This window comes from Amia ocellicauda, chromosome 3, assembly GCF_036373705.1.
Source record: "Amia ocellicauda isolate fAmiCal2 chromosome 3, fAmiCal2.hap1, whole genome shotgun sequence".
NCBI classification, from domain to species: Eukaryota; Metazoa; Chordata; class Actinopteri; order Amiiformes; family Amiidae; genus Amia; species Amia ocellicauda.
The window spans coordinates 37,289,763-37,307,282 of record NC_089852.1 but is presented as its reverse complement, the minus strand read 5'-3'; the positions used below and the strand labels follow the sequence as shown (position 1 = coordinate 37,307,282).

The 17,520-nt window shown below is 37.1% G+C and overlaps 1 protein-coding gene across 1 annotated transcript in view; it reads right to left on the bottom strand.

The window, feature by feature from the left end:
* The window catches only part of dync2h1 (dynein cytoplasmic 2 heavy chain 1), a 138,195-nt gene that overhangs the window by 61,772 nt on the left and 58,903 nt on the right, over positions 1-17,520 (bottom strand). The window contains exons 73-79 of the mRNA XM_066699286.1: positions 13,865-13,930; positions 13,047-13,097; positions 12,788-12,865; positions 11,010-11,141; positions 10,604-10,676; positions 975-1,135; positions 313-438 (exon numbers count right to left, since the gene is read on the bottom strand). Coding sequence (XP_066555383.1) covers positions 313-438; positions 975-1,135; positions 10,604-10,676; positions 11,010-11,141; positions 12,788-12,865; positions 13,047-13,097; positions 13,865-13,930 — 687 coding nt within the window. The remainder of the gene's footprint in view (positions 1-312; positions 439-974; positions 1,136-10,603; positions 10,677-11,009; positions 11,142-12,787; positions 12,866-13,046; positions 13,098-13,864; positions 13,931-17,520) is intronic.

The following is a 17,520-nucleotide window of genomic DNA, read 5'->3' as shown; positions in this document are numbered from 1 at the left end:
ATAAGGTTATCTAATAGCTGATTAAACCTGCAAAGAGTGGCAAACTAGTTTAGATTCACTGCTATTGAAATAGTCCCCAATACACTGAATAATGGAGAACATGGAAGAATGAAATTAGTGCACTGAAGATTAATACTATATTAAATAGGGGTATTTTGGCTGCATTCATTTTATACGATCAGCACTGTATCTCAGTAAAACATACAGGTAATCTGACACAGGTATCTTTGTAAATAAGAATGGTTGTTTAACACATAAATGGGAGATTCAAGTGTCACATCTGGATTAAAACAAAAACAGGGACATGCTCACCTTTTCTAGGAGTGGGAGCCAGGCGGTAACAAGATGCAGATTCTTTAAACAAAGCCATTCCCCATTGCGTGCAGATTCCTTGAGAGCCTGAATGGCGATGTCAGCTTGGCCCTGGCCCATAGCCACCTGCACAGAGGGAACACACATTTCCAAAAGAAACAGCAGTCAGTGGCTTGTACAAGGTCAGGGGAGGTGCACGGAGGGCTGTGGGGAGGGGGGCTGTTTCTAAACAAGAAAAAATACACATCACTTCAGCAGTCCTATTTGCCCCTTTAAGAGGCATAAGGAATACAAATCTGGTGCCGTTTCATTATTAGTAGTCTACCAATAATTGATATTGTTGAGCTATAAAGCAAAGCAAAACAAACAGTCACACAAAAGGGACAAAGTTCAGATGGCTTTTATGAACCCTTAATGGTGGCAAATTACCTTAGGGAACTGCCTGTTCTATTCTCCCACCCACACTGTAATGAGGAACACACACACACACAAAACTGGCACTGCAAATTTATATCAGACCAGCTCTTTCTTTTATAACATGGGTGCTTTTCATCGGCTTTCTTTACGGGAGAGGAACCCAAACCTAAAAGCATCTTCTTGTTATCTTCCTGTCATCCTGAGATAAGCAGCACTGTTTGTACTGCCTGGGAGAGCACATTTACCTCGTGGTAGTTCTCTCTGCCAACTGTCTCGCTGGCCAGTTCCAGCAGCTCCTGGGAAGGATCAGCGCCGGGCGAGATTATGATCAAGACCGGCTCAATCTCCAGGGTTTCCTTATACAGTCTCTTTAGGTTCAGAGGTGGTGGAGAGAGCTCTTTCATTCCTGTCCACCCAAAAAAGTCACATCAGGGTCTAGTAAGGACTTAAATACAAATTGTAACACATAAGCAAATATTGTAAATCCCACGCCCCTACCCCCCGCCCCAACACACTGAAAAAAGCACCAGGTGCATTTGCTCAGTATCTTCATCTCATCTAATTTTCTTTTCTTTTTAATTACCCTTGTGAGTATTTTTGGTTTTAATTAAAACAAATAAAGCAAAAGGTACACCACTAGCTAGATTTTGTTTTGATCATCAAGTGAACCAAGGTCAAATCCTTATTTTTCTACTTGTTTATCTTCCAAGTAGGAATCTGGTTTACATACATCTCTGAACTTCAGAGATGGTGTTTGTTTGTTTTTTCCGTTGTTTTGTTTTCCTTTTTAAGAGATGTTTAAATGGGCCTTACTGTTTATTGAATTCTCCCTCTTAATTAAAACAGCAACAAATGTTTCATGGCAACCAACAGGCCTCATTTTAATAAGATGTGGAAATATAAAATAGCCTCAAAAAGCTTAGAAGCGATTATATTGCGGTTGTCAGCGATACATAAACAAAGAAAAACACACATGCATTCAATATACTTACAGATACCTTCACTACACCCCCTCTGAAAATTAGCTCCTCGTGGGGCATGAAAATCATTACCCAGCTTATAATTTAAATCCGTTCATAAAATATTGACATCCTGATAAGAGATTTAATTATGACATGTACATGTCTGTTAATCTTAAAACATGATAATTGCCAAGTACACTCATTAATTTAATTCCGTAATAACAGTTAATACTTGTTACTTGTTACCTTCCATCGATCTTTGCTACTGTGACCACTTTGTGCAGAACTGTGAATGCTTTTTTAACTTTGTATTATTTGCATAAATTGAGAGTAAAGTCACCCCCCCCTAAGTGATACTAATTAATAATGACACACTATACACAACACACAATGTGTTTCAGGAACAATGTCAACAGCTCTGAAAAGGCTTGAGGCAACACTATAGCCAGTGCTGATTTGCAGCCATATCACTGGAACATTTTACTATCATGGGTGTCAATTACTGTTGTAGCTTTACTACATCCATACCAATTAATTTATTTCAAATCGATCCCACTGCTGTTTACACCACTCTCAAAGTTAACAATTCAGCCACCTTCTTGAAAGAAAAACGACCTTGCCTTACCAAAGGCCAAAAAATAAAAACTCTTCATATGCAAAGATGATGTTCCTAGAATCTTATGGTAAAAATAATTTGCGACTAAAATGAAAAATAAAGTTATTTTAGTACTCATTGAAGGTCATATCATACTTCAAAGAGCAACAGAATAAAGCCACTTCGGCTTCTTAATGAAAACCAGATTAGGAAGCCTTTACTCTTTGTAAAGACAAAATAAAAAACATAACAAAAGACTGCCATTCATATTCAAGTCCCGAATACAGACCTCAGCTCTTGGGTTCTGGCAAAGAGAGGGCCATCGACGACCTTCCCCTAGATTTCCATAGCAACGTTAAGGAAAGCAGACTTTAAAGTACATTTCTGAAAGCTATTTAAATTGCACCTGTTACCAAAATGGGCCCCACAGAAGCATTTATTTATTTACAGTGTCTTTTTCTTGTCAATTGAAATACACACAAATTAAGCTGCCAGGCAAAACAGCATGGATGCCAAAACATGGATTCAACCAATAAGTCAACTGGAGAGAAGATCTATGAATGAAGGACTACGTAAACACAGTTAAATTAGGTCCTCTTCAAAGTAAACCAGAAATGATAAATATGCATGATTATAAATATAGTTTATTTCAGGTAAGGCACAGGCCTAGATGGATTGTCACTGTGAGAAATGTTTACACTTTAATAATAATAAAAAAGTAATAATAATAATAATAATAATAATAATAATAATTCAATAAAAGTTTGCCATCCTTCAAATTTCAAGTATGTTTGACTTACTGAGCAAGGGCAGATTCCTTATGCTCGTTGGGTGGCCAAGGCTAAACAAATCACAGAGATTTAATACATTGTCATAAACCTGCCTTTCATACAAACTGCCTCGGATTCTAGTCTTGTCACACGGTAGAAATTACACATCCCAGTCCTGGGTCTTGACAGCACTTGCATGGGAAACTTTGAGCAGGCGCTGGAGAGGTTGTGAAAAGTGATGTCTATGGCTCACTGCTCTGTCTGTGCCCAGGGCTGCGGCTCCCCCAGTGCCCCCGCAGTGTACAGGCAGCTGAACGCCATCCGTTACCAACAACAGATATTCTGAATAAATACATTAGAACACATCTTCCCGCTGTAAACTTCTGCTGAGCCAAACACCAGAGGATTAACAGGCAGCTGATTATCGGCCATTGCTGGAACAAAATGAAAATGGCATTTCTGGACCACACTACAAAATATGGCGGATTACTACTGCTGGTAAATGGGTTTAAATTCAACCCCTTCATTAGCTTAGAATGTGTAAGCCACAAACGGCACAGCTGAAGCAAACTGTTATTTTTTATTCATTATCAAGGTTTCCACTGAATTTGAGCTATTATGGTTTGTAAAGTAAAGCACTCTTGTAAATTCCACAATGCGTTTTATCACGTTATGTTCAAACAATGTTGTATACAGAAAAGTGAGATGTATACACTCTCCTATAAGACAGTTGAGAAATACTATACACAACACAGAGAAAACAGTTACAAAAACAAACACAGTGATGTTATTTAAATTGACAGCATCTGGAATACAATTTTAATTAAATACTGCTGCCATGCTTACAACAGCTACATGGATGAAGCAATAAAAAACAACCTGTGGATATTTTTATATTTTAAAGATAAAACAAAGCTGTTTTCCTTTGATCAAATAGTAGACCTTGAATTTCTGAAAGACTAAGGCACCACAATTAAGTTTTAGTACGAGTCATGATATATCTTGTGTTAAAAAAAAAGTTTTAAATGTGCATTAAAACAAAACTACTAAAACTTAATGTCCTGTAAAGCTCTAGGAACAGCCTCAATATCGTATACTATTACAATCCCCGCAGACTTGCCAGGGAAGGTCATAATCCATGTGATATTATAATTCACTATTCCATCTCTACAAACCCAACTCACTTTCAGCTTCTGACTTTAGTGACCCAAAGTCAGCCTGTGGATTATTTGTTGTAGTCCTGAGCTTCATGTCACCTAACTCTCTCTTAGCCAACTGCCTGGTCCTCCAACTAAAACTAGTGGATACCTTCAAGAAAAAAAAATATATAGAACTCTCAGAGGCCATATCAGAGGTTAATTTTCCTATAAAGCTGTTCAAAATAAGAAGCATTTCCAAGATATTTATAACACCAGCTCCAAAATGCTGCTTTTATCACTCTTTGTGTTGGCCGTAGTTGCAGGCCTAGATCGATGCTGTGGGATTTGAAAAATGTGTGGGGGTTAGAAACTGGAGTCGGGTCAGTAACGCAGGGATTAAACTTGCCGCCTGGCACTAGGCAATGCCAGAAAAGAGCTTTGTGATTTCTTTGTTATGCAAGACAATTCTTCACTGAAAGTCAGACTGTTCTCTCCCCTCTAAGGATCATTAACTCTATGAAACGGAGTTAAGTCAGTAGCTCTATAAGAAATCGGAAGCTCTCCCTCCTTTTTACATCTTCCTAAATATCTGAATGCATTCGCAATTCCGGTCACTAGTTAGGAGCCATTGTTTTCCCTTCAATTGGAAAACCAACCTGGAATTCCATGTGAATAAGTGAACAAGTGTCATCTATTCAGAGAGTAAAATCTCGTTTCCTGAAGAAATCACAATCTGCAATCAGAGTTGAGCGCTGAATGCTCCGGCATCATCACATACCCCTGCCTTTGCGCCGTGATAAATCAATAGTCAATTACAGAGCACAGCACCTCACAGCACCTTCTATGATTTAAGTGTTAACAGTACATGTGAAAAGGAGAATGATAATGCCCAATGCTGATTAATATTTGAGTAACAAACAGACTTATTTTTTTTAGCAATTTCCTTTGCTTTAAACACCACTTATTTTAATGCAAGACTATATTAAATAACAACAGATGCTGTACATCCAGTGTGACAATACAAAAAGGCCAAAGGAACATACTATGAATCAAATTGTTACATGGAGCATATAAAGAATTCCACAAGTAGTAACAATATTACTTAATGTATGTTACAACCTAATGGGCTGGACTAGTATAGGACTATCCAATGTTATTTTAGGTTGAGTAATGCAAGACTAGTGCAAATCAAGGTCAGTGAAACCTGCTGAAAAAGGTATTACGCACATTGAACAATTGGAAATAGACCAAAATAAGACCAGACTAGTTTCTCCACCACCACAATCGAATGCTACTATGCGCACAATGGACAGGCCTGTTTACATAATGCAATGCTGCTGAACGCTGACACGCATGCTCACTGTTACGTGTACCCGTATAAAAAGTTAATTCCAAAGTGTAAACATAAGCTTGCATGTAAATGTTTCATTATGGCATTCTGCCCATTTCAAATTTGAAAGCTAAAAACGGAAGTGATCTTAAATGGCTGTGCTTTCTGAAACAAAAGGATTTTTATGAGGGTAAGCAATCTTCCATACCCGAGTTATGGATGGTTAAATGAAGAAAGTCACACAAGCAAGTTTATCCTTTCAACAACAGAATTGTCATGAACATGATTACTATGCAAATAAATTGAAGAGTTCATTTCAGGATCATCTGAAGGATCATTTCAATTCAATTTAAAAAAGTTGCCAAAACACTGTCTTTATAGTCAACTGCTTCAAATTTTAAGAAAACGTATAAAACATTATACATCTACAATAAGAGTAATTATTACTTGCAATTACAAAATATAATACAAAAATAAATGCTGTTTTTCAGCTTCTGAGCAGTTTTACATTTCAACTTATTTAAACAATAACCATACAAAATATTAAGGAATAAGGACTGCTGCATGAAAGAATACTACTTTTTTTGCATACATCTGCACAATAAATAGTGAGTTTAAAGACCTCAAAGCTTGGTATTATGGTTTTCCGTTTCTTTAAAAATCTGTTTTGAAAACAACTCCCTCTGTGTCAAGTGAAATCAGGTTAGCAGTCATTCACTTCCAGTCAGAAGTAAATGCTTCTTTTAACGCAACTGCCTCCAGCCCCAAAAAGGCTTCCTCAGTTACGAAAAAGGGTTTTAAAGTTTCAGCTATTGTTTACTTCATTTTTGCATGCATATTTGAACAGACAAGTATCCGTACAAAGACAGATTGAAATGGATAAAATGCACTATGCATCTAACAAGATGTCAGACTTTCTGTGCATCATGACAAAACATGAGTGAGCATCTTGAACAGATCATATCAATTGGATAAGTCCTGTGAAGCATTCACCAGTTTCGTCACTGATACAGATGGTTGAACTACACATGTTGTTGTCATCCTTTTCTGGCTTTAGTGGAAAATGATCAGACTTGTCAAACCTAACCCCTACCCATATAAAAATAAAACAACAAATAGCATGCAACAGGTCTGAAAACAGGCCCAAAATGGTAAAGTCACAAAAGATGTTTGTCTAAGACTAGCATCTTGCTTAAAGCAGCTAAGAGATATCCTGAAGGCGATTTAACTCCGATCAGTGGTGTAAGTAAGTGGCTCTTATGGTGTTTTATCTTGTTTTCCAGTGTTTTCCAGTGGGGTAGTGCCAGCATAAGGTAAAGATTAAGCACATTTCTTCAACAGTCTTATTAAAAGAATGTATTTTGTCTACAGAGGATAATTACTTTATCTAAAGCACACTACACCATCTAATCCTGGGTCGAGTGCACCAGGGCGGCCCTGGAGTTACACTATGAAACATGGGTTATGATTCTCCCCGGGGGTTGGACACGACCATTTCAACCTCCATTTTATCAATCTTGGTCAAACACAGTGTACTGTTCCATACGTCTGTCGCTGGATATTTTCATTTGCCCACAGACTAACTCCTGGACTTCATTCTCACACCAGAGTGCTATTGCCATGGTTTTTTTTTTGTTTTTTTTTTTTTACTAACGCTTCTGTTTTCAACCCAAGGGCAGCGTATCTGTTGCATTCACATTAAAAAATGTCAACCCGAGCTGAGCTCTTTGTCCCAGGTTGGAAATCTCAACCCTAGTCTCTAGCAAGGGTGAGTTCAGCCTGGCTTCAGAGTTTTGTCTTGGGTTGAAAATGACAATGTGAAAGCCCTCGATTTCTGACTCAGGGTGGTCCGGGGTTCAACTGTCGGGTGTTAAAGCAGCTTCAGAGAGAGACTTGCGAAAATAATGTTTGCGTATGTGAATATATATATTGCATATACAATACATAAGGCCATGTCAATATTGAGCCCTAATTAAAAGGAAAAGCAGGCTGATTTATAAGTATTACCTGCTGTTTTCATGCAAGACGCTCCCTACAAATGGCAAAATCAATTGTCCCTTAATTAGGGCTCACTGTCCATTAGCCACACGATTCATACTATTGTAAGGAATGGATGTATTACTTTACCCTACGTTTAATATGTGTGTGTGTGTGTGTGTGCTGCTAAACTTACAATGTATTCAAACAACAAAAGATAGGCGGTAAGACACAAGGTTTGTGCAGCTCCAGAAGAGTTCTTGGTTTGCCCTTCATATGAAGCCCTGAAGAACAGGAGTGGTTCTCTCCTGATCTAAAGAGAAGGAAAACTAGCTGGACTATAAGTTCTGGCGTTGGCCACAAAATATGTTAGCAGTAGCAAAAGCTAGAATGAGAATATTTAATGGACACAAATAAAACATAATTGTCAGTTTAACAACCTTGTTATGCGTCCTAGTATATGTGGTAATAACTGGGATAATTGCTCCAGCTGTAAAAGGCTGGTCCTGTACCTATAACTGCATTAACAATATCCGTTTGTTTTTGCTGCATTGTTAAAGACTTTATTGTCTGAATATAACATACATGGATAGGAACACTAAAACAATTGATAAATGAGAACAACCAGTATACATACTTAGTGCCACAACTAAGATTTATATATATTTATTTATTTTGTAAGGAGGGAAAAGCATATTTCATGGGTCAAGGATTAATGACTCCTTCAGTATCTGAAACTGTTAAGTAACCCTCCATTGGAAACTACAACACAATGAAATCTGAGGTAGCAGCTAATCTGTGGATTGGAGTAAAGCCAGAAAGAAAAAAAAAAAAAAAGAGAAATGTAGAAAATATGCAGCGCTGGTCGCAGTCCAAATACATTGAATGTACATCTGAAGTAACATGCTACCCTGTGGAAAAGATGGGCCTTGGCACATTGCTCTGTGTTATAATATGTTTGCCAACAAATGTTTTTGAAGTTATCCGTCTCTAAACAGCAGACACTGTGCAGCCCCGGACTGATGATTAATATTCGTACTGCGTCCCAGAACAAATTTAAATTCAATCTTACACATAACAATAACAATAAGCATTACAATAGACCTCTACTGCCAAAAATAAGACGCAAGAAATCCTGGGAGACTTATTTGATGGTTTTGAAATGAAGCAGGGTTTTGAGGGTCTAAATATCTACAGATCAGAAATCGAGGATCCCCATGCACTAAGAAATGTGGATGAAACGTTTCTGTAGACAGATGTCTTATTCATAACACAGTAAAGTAACCTGTATTGAGTAATCTGTATTGAGTATCACGTTTCAGTGCTAACTGTTCAAAGATGGGCTGGAAAGAAGGAATGAAAGACAGACATTCCTTAACAAGTATGCTCCTCATTTACTACAGGAATAAGACACCCTACCTTCACATGATTAACTAGTCCTAGTGCAAAAGAATTGGCAGGCCTGCCGTGACCTGACTAATTGCCTAATCACGTTTACTTTTCCTTCATTTCTTACAGAACATCCATTTAGAATAATGAGAAGGAATGAATCACCTTTACATATGTTCAATGTACTGTATATATATATATATATATATATATATATACACACACAGTATATCTATCATCACATGTATATGTACAGTATATATTAATATATACATGTCCTTTTTTAAAAAGACTGGGGGGGGATTATAATAGAAAATAGTTTTAACAATAGACCTACCCAAGAAGAGCAAGAATTGGCATTTTCTCCAAACAATGGCACAATGCATACCTGACATACTTTAACAGGGAGTCAAAATACTTTATTTATCCTGTATCAGTTTGATCAATATTAACTCTACTAAGTAAACCAAAGTGAACTGCTTTGCTTTTGCACATAGAAGTGGTTCAGTCATAATTTACTAAATAATAACTGGATCAAAAGTTTTTCTTTTCTTTTTTGTGAAAAGATCCCTATTTGTACATTTTCACTAGATATAATCTTTACAGTTATATATTAAATCAACTTCAAATTACTGAATCGCTTTCTAAAACTGGAAACATGGAAATTATACCCGTGTAATGATTAATCCACTTACAGAATAGAAATTACTGTAAATAATAATGACAAAAATCAGACAGGATGACAAGGTGTGAAAGTGTGTATGGCAGACAGGTCAATTAAATAAAAAGCAAGTCTCTCTCAGTTTGAAAGTGCACCTGACAACACATATGCTACAATTGATCTGTTGGATGTTGTTGGCATTTCACAGAGGTGGAGACAGGGCTGATAACTTCAAACAGGCCAGCAAGCAGTGCCGCATAATTGCTGCAACACAACCAGAAGCCCAGCTTATGATGGTTGTGTAGTGTTAATTTTGACTGTGATCAATGACCTCTTGTGACAGATCCCCAGCTAGTGCTGACTCATTAGGTTAAAATCAATAGCAGTGCCCTGGACACCATTTGTTTATTTTGTTTCTAATTTAGTCCTAGTTGTAACAAGCAGTCAAATGCATAAATCAGCACTAATTGTCAATTATGTTCCTACTAAAGATTTATTATCAGGTGAATGACTATACTAAATATGTAAAATAGGGCTATTCTCCCCCCCCTAAAATATTGACCTTGTTTGATCAATTAATTAATGATCCAGTGCAATTGCATGAATATGCTAAAATTAAGTACATAATTAACATTAAATCTGTATTCCATGGCACATATTTACTAGCCGTTATTGCAGAGGGGAAATGCACACCTTATTTTAAAAGCAGGAGGGTGCAACGCAGACATAGCTTTATGAAGGCATGGAAAATAAAACAATCTTAAATGTATTGCAGTGGAAATATATGGCAAAAGCTTTTTGTCACAAAGAGCACGGGCTGGAATCTTTTGTATTCGATCCCTTTATATGTCTTTTTGTATCCCGATGTGAGGTATGCTAAAATGGAAATTACATGTACACGGAGATAACGAATTTGGTTCACACCACTCAGATCAAACAGATGACATGAAAAACAGCAATAAATCCACAAGATGTAAGGTGAGAATAAAATAAATTAAAAAAAAACCTTTATGCAGCTGCCAACAGACTCCAAGTAAGCAAAACAACTCACCCAGGGATTGGGATGCAAAGAATGCCATTGCACTTTGAAGTCTATCGGGTCTGATTGCTTGGACAACCAGGACCTTGTATTGAAAAGGAACAGGAAGAAAAACAAAGAGAAGAATTCATAAATTGCTTTGCCAAGCATAAGCCATTCCCTGCCACAGTGACAAAGGGTACAGGTTTGCAAATACATTGCATGGAGCTTTGGATTTCATCACCTTGTGCTCACAGTTTTTCAGAATGAACATTTTTTTTTAATATTTATATATATATATATATATATAATATTGCCGTAATTCTGCAATCACAACTTTACTGCTCATACACAGAGATGGAGTGTTTGGCCATGGAGTGAAGACTGAATATCTAATATCTTTCTATTCTTTTGAGTTTGTTTTGATGTCAAGACTCACCTGCTGAAACGGTGTGATCTTCTTTGCAATGGATGGTGGAAAGTCTTGTTCACAGGTTGAACTGCGGGAAAATGTAAGCCAAAGGTCTGCATCGTCCAGGCATAACATTTGATGCAGGGATGGGAAAGTATTCTAGAAAGGAGTTACCAGAAAAAAACATATTCAATTAAATTAGCATATTAGGGATTCTGAAACCCATGCTCTCAAATTAATTTCCCATCTTCATTGGACAAGAACTGACCAAAAACACCAAATTGTTATGAATTCTCAAATAACAATGAAACCAGACCTATTGTGCAGTGGTAGGTTAGTGAAGTAAGTGCTACTTTCTTTGGCAAACTATTGGCAGCAAACAAAGCCTTCAGTAACACTTCTTTTCTGAAGGGGAATACACCATAAATGAATCGTATAAGGCTTGATAGAGGTCCTGCTTTGTTTGTTTGTTTGTTTGTTTAATAGCATGCAATATGATATAGCTTTAATACACAGACGTACACAAATAATGCCTTTGTATGCAGGTTATGACTCACACTTTGCATTTTCTATATGATTTTTTCTTAATCACTTAGCATTTACTGTAATTCAGGCACTAATGAAGACAGCTACACAAAAAAATAAGAGACCATTCCCTTTGACTGAAAGAAGCGGAAACCCTTGTAAACCCTTATAACCCCTATAAATACCAACTTTATGCACCTGCAAGCTAATACAGGTCTCCACAGTGCTATTTTAGTACCTCCACCTAGATACAGCTGTAGGAGCAAATTAGCCATTACTCATTTCTCCTACTCCTACAATGAATGGTGCCAGCAAAATGGCAAGTGTAAACTAAAAGTAAAGAAAACTCGGAGATGATGCAAAACCAGAGATGCTCGTGCTCTCTTTACAGGTTTGACATAAAACACGAAACATTCCTCTTTTTCAACTTTTTATTGAATTTTTTGTTTTTAAATGATTTTTCATAGTACCAAACACACACACACACTGCATAAAGTAAGCTGTAAAACTACACTGAAACCAACTGAATTTAAAATTATGACGGATTATAGGAGAATACAATAACTGAATAATGATGAGTTGGACAGAACCACCACCACCAGAGAAATCAACGGCCACAACAAGACCAGACAATATTTTTTCCGATGACAGAGTTTCTCTGTTAATATTAGTGGGAGAATAAATAAACACAAAGCTGAAAATTGACGGAAGTTTTCCTTTTCTATAAAAATGAAATATTCTTTCCAAGGCCATGCCACAGCTGCTGACCTTCAGATAAGAATCACAAGCGCTACAATTTAACTTATGAAGATGGGCCAAAAATTGTCAGGGTAGCAGAGAAAATATTTTATTGCTCCTTAGAAACTTCCAGTGAGGCTTGAAATGAAGATGAAATCTTAAGTGTCTCTTTTTATTGACAGCAATGCATTTCTTCTGTGCCAATACATGGAGCCTAAACAACAGACTCTGATGGAAGCAAAGACTTGATATAGTATTTGTTTACATTACTTTCACATTTTACCTAACTGAAGGGAATCTGCATCACGGTCACTTGATGAGATTAGCTGTTACAGTGAGGACCTTCAGAAACATATCTGCAAACATTTTAACAATGTTGCCTTGAACTTCCTGCTTTGCATCTCATTATGTTAGATATATAAGTAGATGCTCCATATTATAAAATTCACCCCCCAAAAATGAAATGCACCATGAACATAAAGGTAAAAAATTATGTTTAAAAAAAGGCAAGATATTACCATTGTCTGATTTCACTTTAGTACCTTAAATAACGCCACCGCTCCTGTTCGGTCCTGGTCAATCCAAGAGGGAATCTGCTCTCTCAAAGATTTGTGTGTGTCCTTAACCCAGCAAAGGAACATGGGAAAAAAACAGATCAATTGTGTGCTATTCGGAACACACATTTTTAACATTTGTGAGCATCTGTTTCCCACCTCACAGCAACTGTTATCAGGTGCTGCCTTTGGAGAGTGCAGTGCTACAAAATATAAAAAGAGTAGAAGAAACAGTAGTGGAACATACTGTTTTTCTGATCATATCGCCCACAATCAGCCCGGTAAAAGCATCCCATTCCTGAGGAACAAAAGAAAAAAGACACAATAAGTGGAATAGTAATTTATTTTGCCCATTCAGAATGGGCTCCTCTGTAAATGTTATGTTAAAGTAATGTCATGTTAAATCCAGAGGAATATCTCAAAATACATTAGCACTGCTATCCCACAGGTACAAAATAAATCAAGGACAGGTGTTGCTTTGTTGCGTACAGATATATTATTATGCAACATTATTATTGTTTTATTTCTACTTATCCAGGGAGACAATTTGTTACAATTTATCATTTCAGAATTATTATTTTTGACATACAATCAGCCATTTATATAGTTTAAATTTTTTTCTACTGTCACAATTTAGGTGAATTACCTTGCTCAAGGGTATAACCACAGTGTCTCCCAACTGCGACTGAACCCACGACCCTCCACTCAGGTGTGTAGAGCCCTGAACGCTACTCCACACTGCTGCCAACACTGTCATGAGGCGCTCGATGGGACAACCAGCTAAGCTAATGTTAAGCATTGACACACCAATCCTCATCAGAGCGCAGCAACCCTGGCTGATCAGGGTAATAATTCCCAGTGGAAATTAGCTGGTGTAAGCACACCGTTCCAGGGCTCAATAGCAATGATTGTGTTAGCCAAGGGAACAGAGGATGTGGGTATGTGGCTGCTCGCTCCTCTCTCCCTCTTTGAATATGAGTTGTATTGATTACGCTGGCATTCGGGAATAGATTCCTTCCATTATAAAAACGGGGGAAATAAGAACAACAAAAACACTCGACTTACATTCTCTTGAAACAGCTCAGGATGCATCCCTCGGACAAAGTGCAGAGCAAACATAAGCTGATCAGCCTGCAAAAAATGAACACCCAACGGAGTGATCGGTCAGTGTATGTGCTCATGCAGGCAGAGATACTCAAGTATAATTCATGTATTTATTTATTTTACAATATCCTCAAGTCTCCTGTCAATTAAACATCTTCACACTCCCGTATCTCAGAGTACAGGGGTGGAAGGAACCAATTTGTCTTGTTTGGTTTGATGGAATTCATAGGTTGAGTCCCTCTTGACTACTAGTAAAACCAGAACACCTTGGTTTCTGTGGGACCCGTTGTATTTCTGTTTTAATTTAATCAAAACACAGCTTGCTGAGCTGACTAATACTCTGAAATTGGATAGGTGTAATGTGGCAGCACGTGTATTACAAATTTAGCAGAAAGTGTCAGCATCCATGTAGGCATGCATGGTGAGATAACAACACCATCTACACCTTCCCAACTATAACACCCAGCAACACAGTACACCTCCTTAAGATCCACTATTATAAATATCCCCTGGCTTTATCTATCTGAGAAGCAAAGGTTCCTGTGGGATATATTATATAAAATGACTGCTTCAAACCATTACAATATAGTGAGAAGCCATGGAGCTTTAATTGTGGTAAATTTGATACATTAATTACAACATTATTCCCTTCATTACATCAGACATGGCCCTTGGTTCCATAGCACAGCCACCAGAGTGTTTTTCTCAAAGGTTTTTTTCTAGTATGGGAAAGCAAGCATGACCCCACGCAAACGGAAATGAATTGGAGAGATCCTGTCCTGTTGGCTGAAGCAGATAAGCAACAATAGCTACTAATCAAGATTGTTATCCATTTTCATGCCAGTGTTATCTTGCCAATCCCTTAAAATCAGTGAGGGGGAGCAAATCTGTATTGTGTACAAGTGTTTGGCTTTGAAGAAACAAGCCTGCAAAGTGATCCAAATCCAGTGGACTCGGCAGATTGATGTATTTTGTTAAAGAATGGGTCAATTTATTTTCAGAGTTAGTTCCATCTGAGTAACACTTTCCTAAAAACATCTGTAAAGCAACACTGTTACTTCCTGCACAATATTTTGTCCATTCCATTCCTTTTTCTGGCCTCAAATATCCTAGTTTAGAAAATGTTATTAGATTTATACTTATTCAATTTGTATGTTCTGTTTTTAGTTATTTATCCACAGCAAAAAAATTACGGGAAACCAAACAAATACTAAAAATTACACCAATCACAAAGGGCACAGTCTCACTTTTCACAACACACTGCACATGTTCATTAAAAGTGATGTTCTTTGATTTTCTACCAAAATGCTGCCTAAAATACTTCTTCCTATTCCTTATGGTTTGACCCCAGTTAAGGGTACTGCATTGTTATAATGGACTCTGCAGATTTAACACACAATCATACTCTGTTCTCATCTCTCTGCGAGGGCGAGTGGAGGCTGCACAGTCAACACAGGAAGGCAACAGCTGGACTTTCCACAACTTGTTGAGTCTTTCCAAAAAGTCTCCCTCTGTCAGATGTAACAGCCACACTAATTAACTGAATGACATCACAGACGAACAGCACAAAGCTCACACTTGCATAACAGGAATATTCCAGCTGGCCAATTATGTTACTTGCAGTGAAAGATGTAACACTCAAGTGAGGTAACGTGGGCTTCTAGAAATGTTAATGCTTTCGAAAATATAGATAAACCTAGGGAACAAGTGTCTTCAACAAGTATGTTTTCTACACTGATATAATCCTTTGGGTGGGTATGAAGGGTTGATCACTAATAAAAAATACACCTCCATTAGATATTCAGGGTATCTTTACCTCACAGCAGGCCAAAGACACCATTTCTTTCTCCGATGGTCTTATATAGTTTTTCATTACAGCTCAGCCTTGTAAAAGTGATGAAAAAGCAGGTTTTGTGAGTTTGGACACTCAATCATCACAGGAATTACTGTGTCAGTGTGACCAGGGACAGAAAAAAAGAGGATAATATTATGATTGATGACCTGAAATGGTTATTTACAGATCACAAGCATTTATGTTATTAAATTCGGTATCCTGTTGTATGTGACCTGTATATCTATCACTCCGCCTACCTTAAGATTCACCTCCTTGGTTGTCAATGACAACTGGATGCACTTTAGATGAATCTTCAATTTCTTCCCTTACCTTCCTGTGTGGCAACCAGTCACCATACATTACAGGACAGTAATTTAGTTAATATGGTTTGCTGGCTGTAACAACTACTCTTTTTTCAGCATGTTATTAAACAACACTTTATACAACACTGGCAGGGCACTGGCATGTTGTTCCTATCTTTCACTGCCAGGATTCAAACACAGTACAACTCAGCTCCTGGCCTTGTGGGCTTGTAGTGATCTAAATGTTCTCTGTGGAAAATAGTTAAAATAACTCAAGCAATCAAAATTGTAAACCTGCAAGATTATGCATCCACACACATTAACACACACACACACACACAAATAGGTAAAGTACCGTTTATAAATGAACACGAGCAATACAATTAAATCCCTGAATAAAAGCTCTCTACACCACTTTGCTGGGATGCTATGAGTACTGCACAAATAGCTTTAGCCTTTAAAAAGCTAAACTTGGAAACTGTTGTTGTGTATAACCACTATGTTTAAATGTATAAGGGGGGAAACTATTTTCCTTTATCGTGATATTCAGTACAAGAACATGATTACAACCTCATTTTCCAAATTGAAATATTAAGGGGAGTAAAAAGATTTCACATTTACTTCACTTACATTTTAATAGGGTTTTAGTACAGCTAATAAAAACATTAATGACTGGTTTCACAGCCCTCAATTAGCAGAGGTCTAGGATTACTCTACCTAAACCTAAAATGGTATTGGGTAGTCCATGACTAGTGCTAACTTGGGTCTATGAAAGCAACCCTAGCAAATCATTGTTATGTGAGTGATTAATGGAGATGCCTAGATGCCATTCAAAATAGCCACAGAATTATAGAAACTATTTTATTAAAAACAATTAAATCCTTTGCTCTTGGCTACATGTTCCCTAATTTATAGTACTGGCATTTGTGGTAGTAAAGGGCAAACAAATCTTCCAAAATCCACACATAAAGAGTACAAAATGTCTGCTATGTGTCTGCTAATTTCAGCACTGAATTTTCAAGTTACTTTGCGAATACTGAACAAGCAAGTTGAACCTGGATTTTGCAGTACTGTGAAGGAAATATTGCTGCAGAAAAGGCACAACATGTTGTTCTATCAGTCTGACACTAAAATGAAGCTAGTTGAACCAGAAAGCAGATTATACAAAAAACAGTAATCTGTGAGGTAGGCTTCAGCATTTTAATTAAATACTGAAATACTGGCTCTTTCAAGACTTGATGAACAGCCTGGTAAATATAAATAAATACATTAGTAACAATAATTCTGGTACTGTCAGACATGAGGCAGAAGGCAGTTTGGTATGTCATTTAAAATGAATACTGTTTTTTAGGACTATATCATTTGATAAGATCTATTTTCACATTTAACTTTAATTCACAGAGAATATATTAAAAAGAAGTCCAGACTACCATAAAAATAATAATAATAATAATAATAATAATAATAATAATAATAATAAT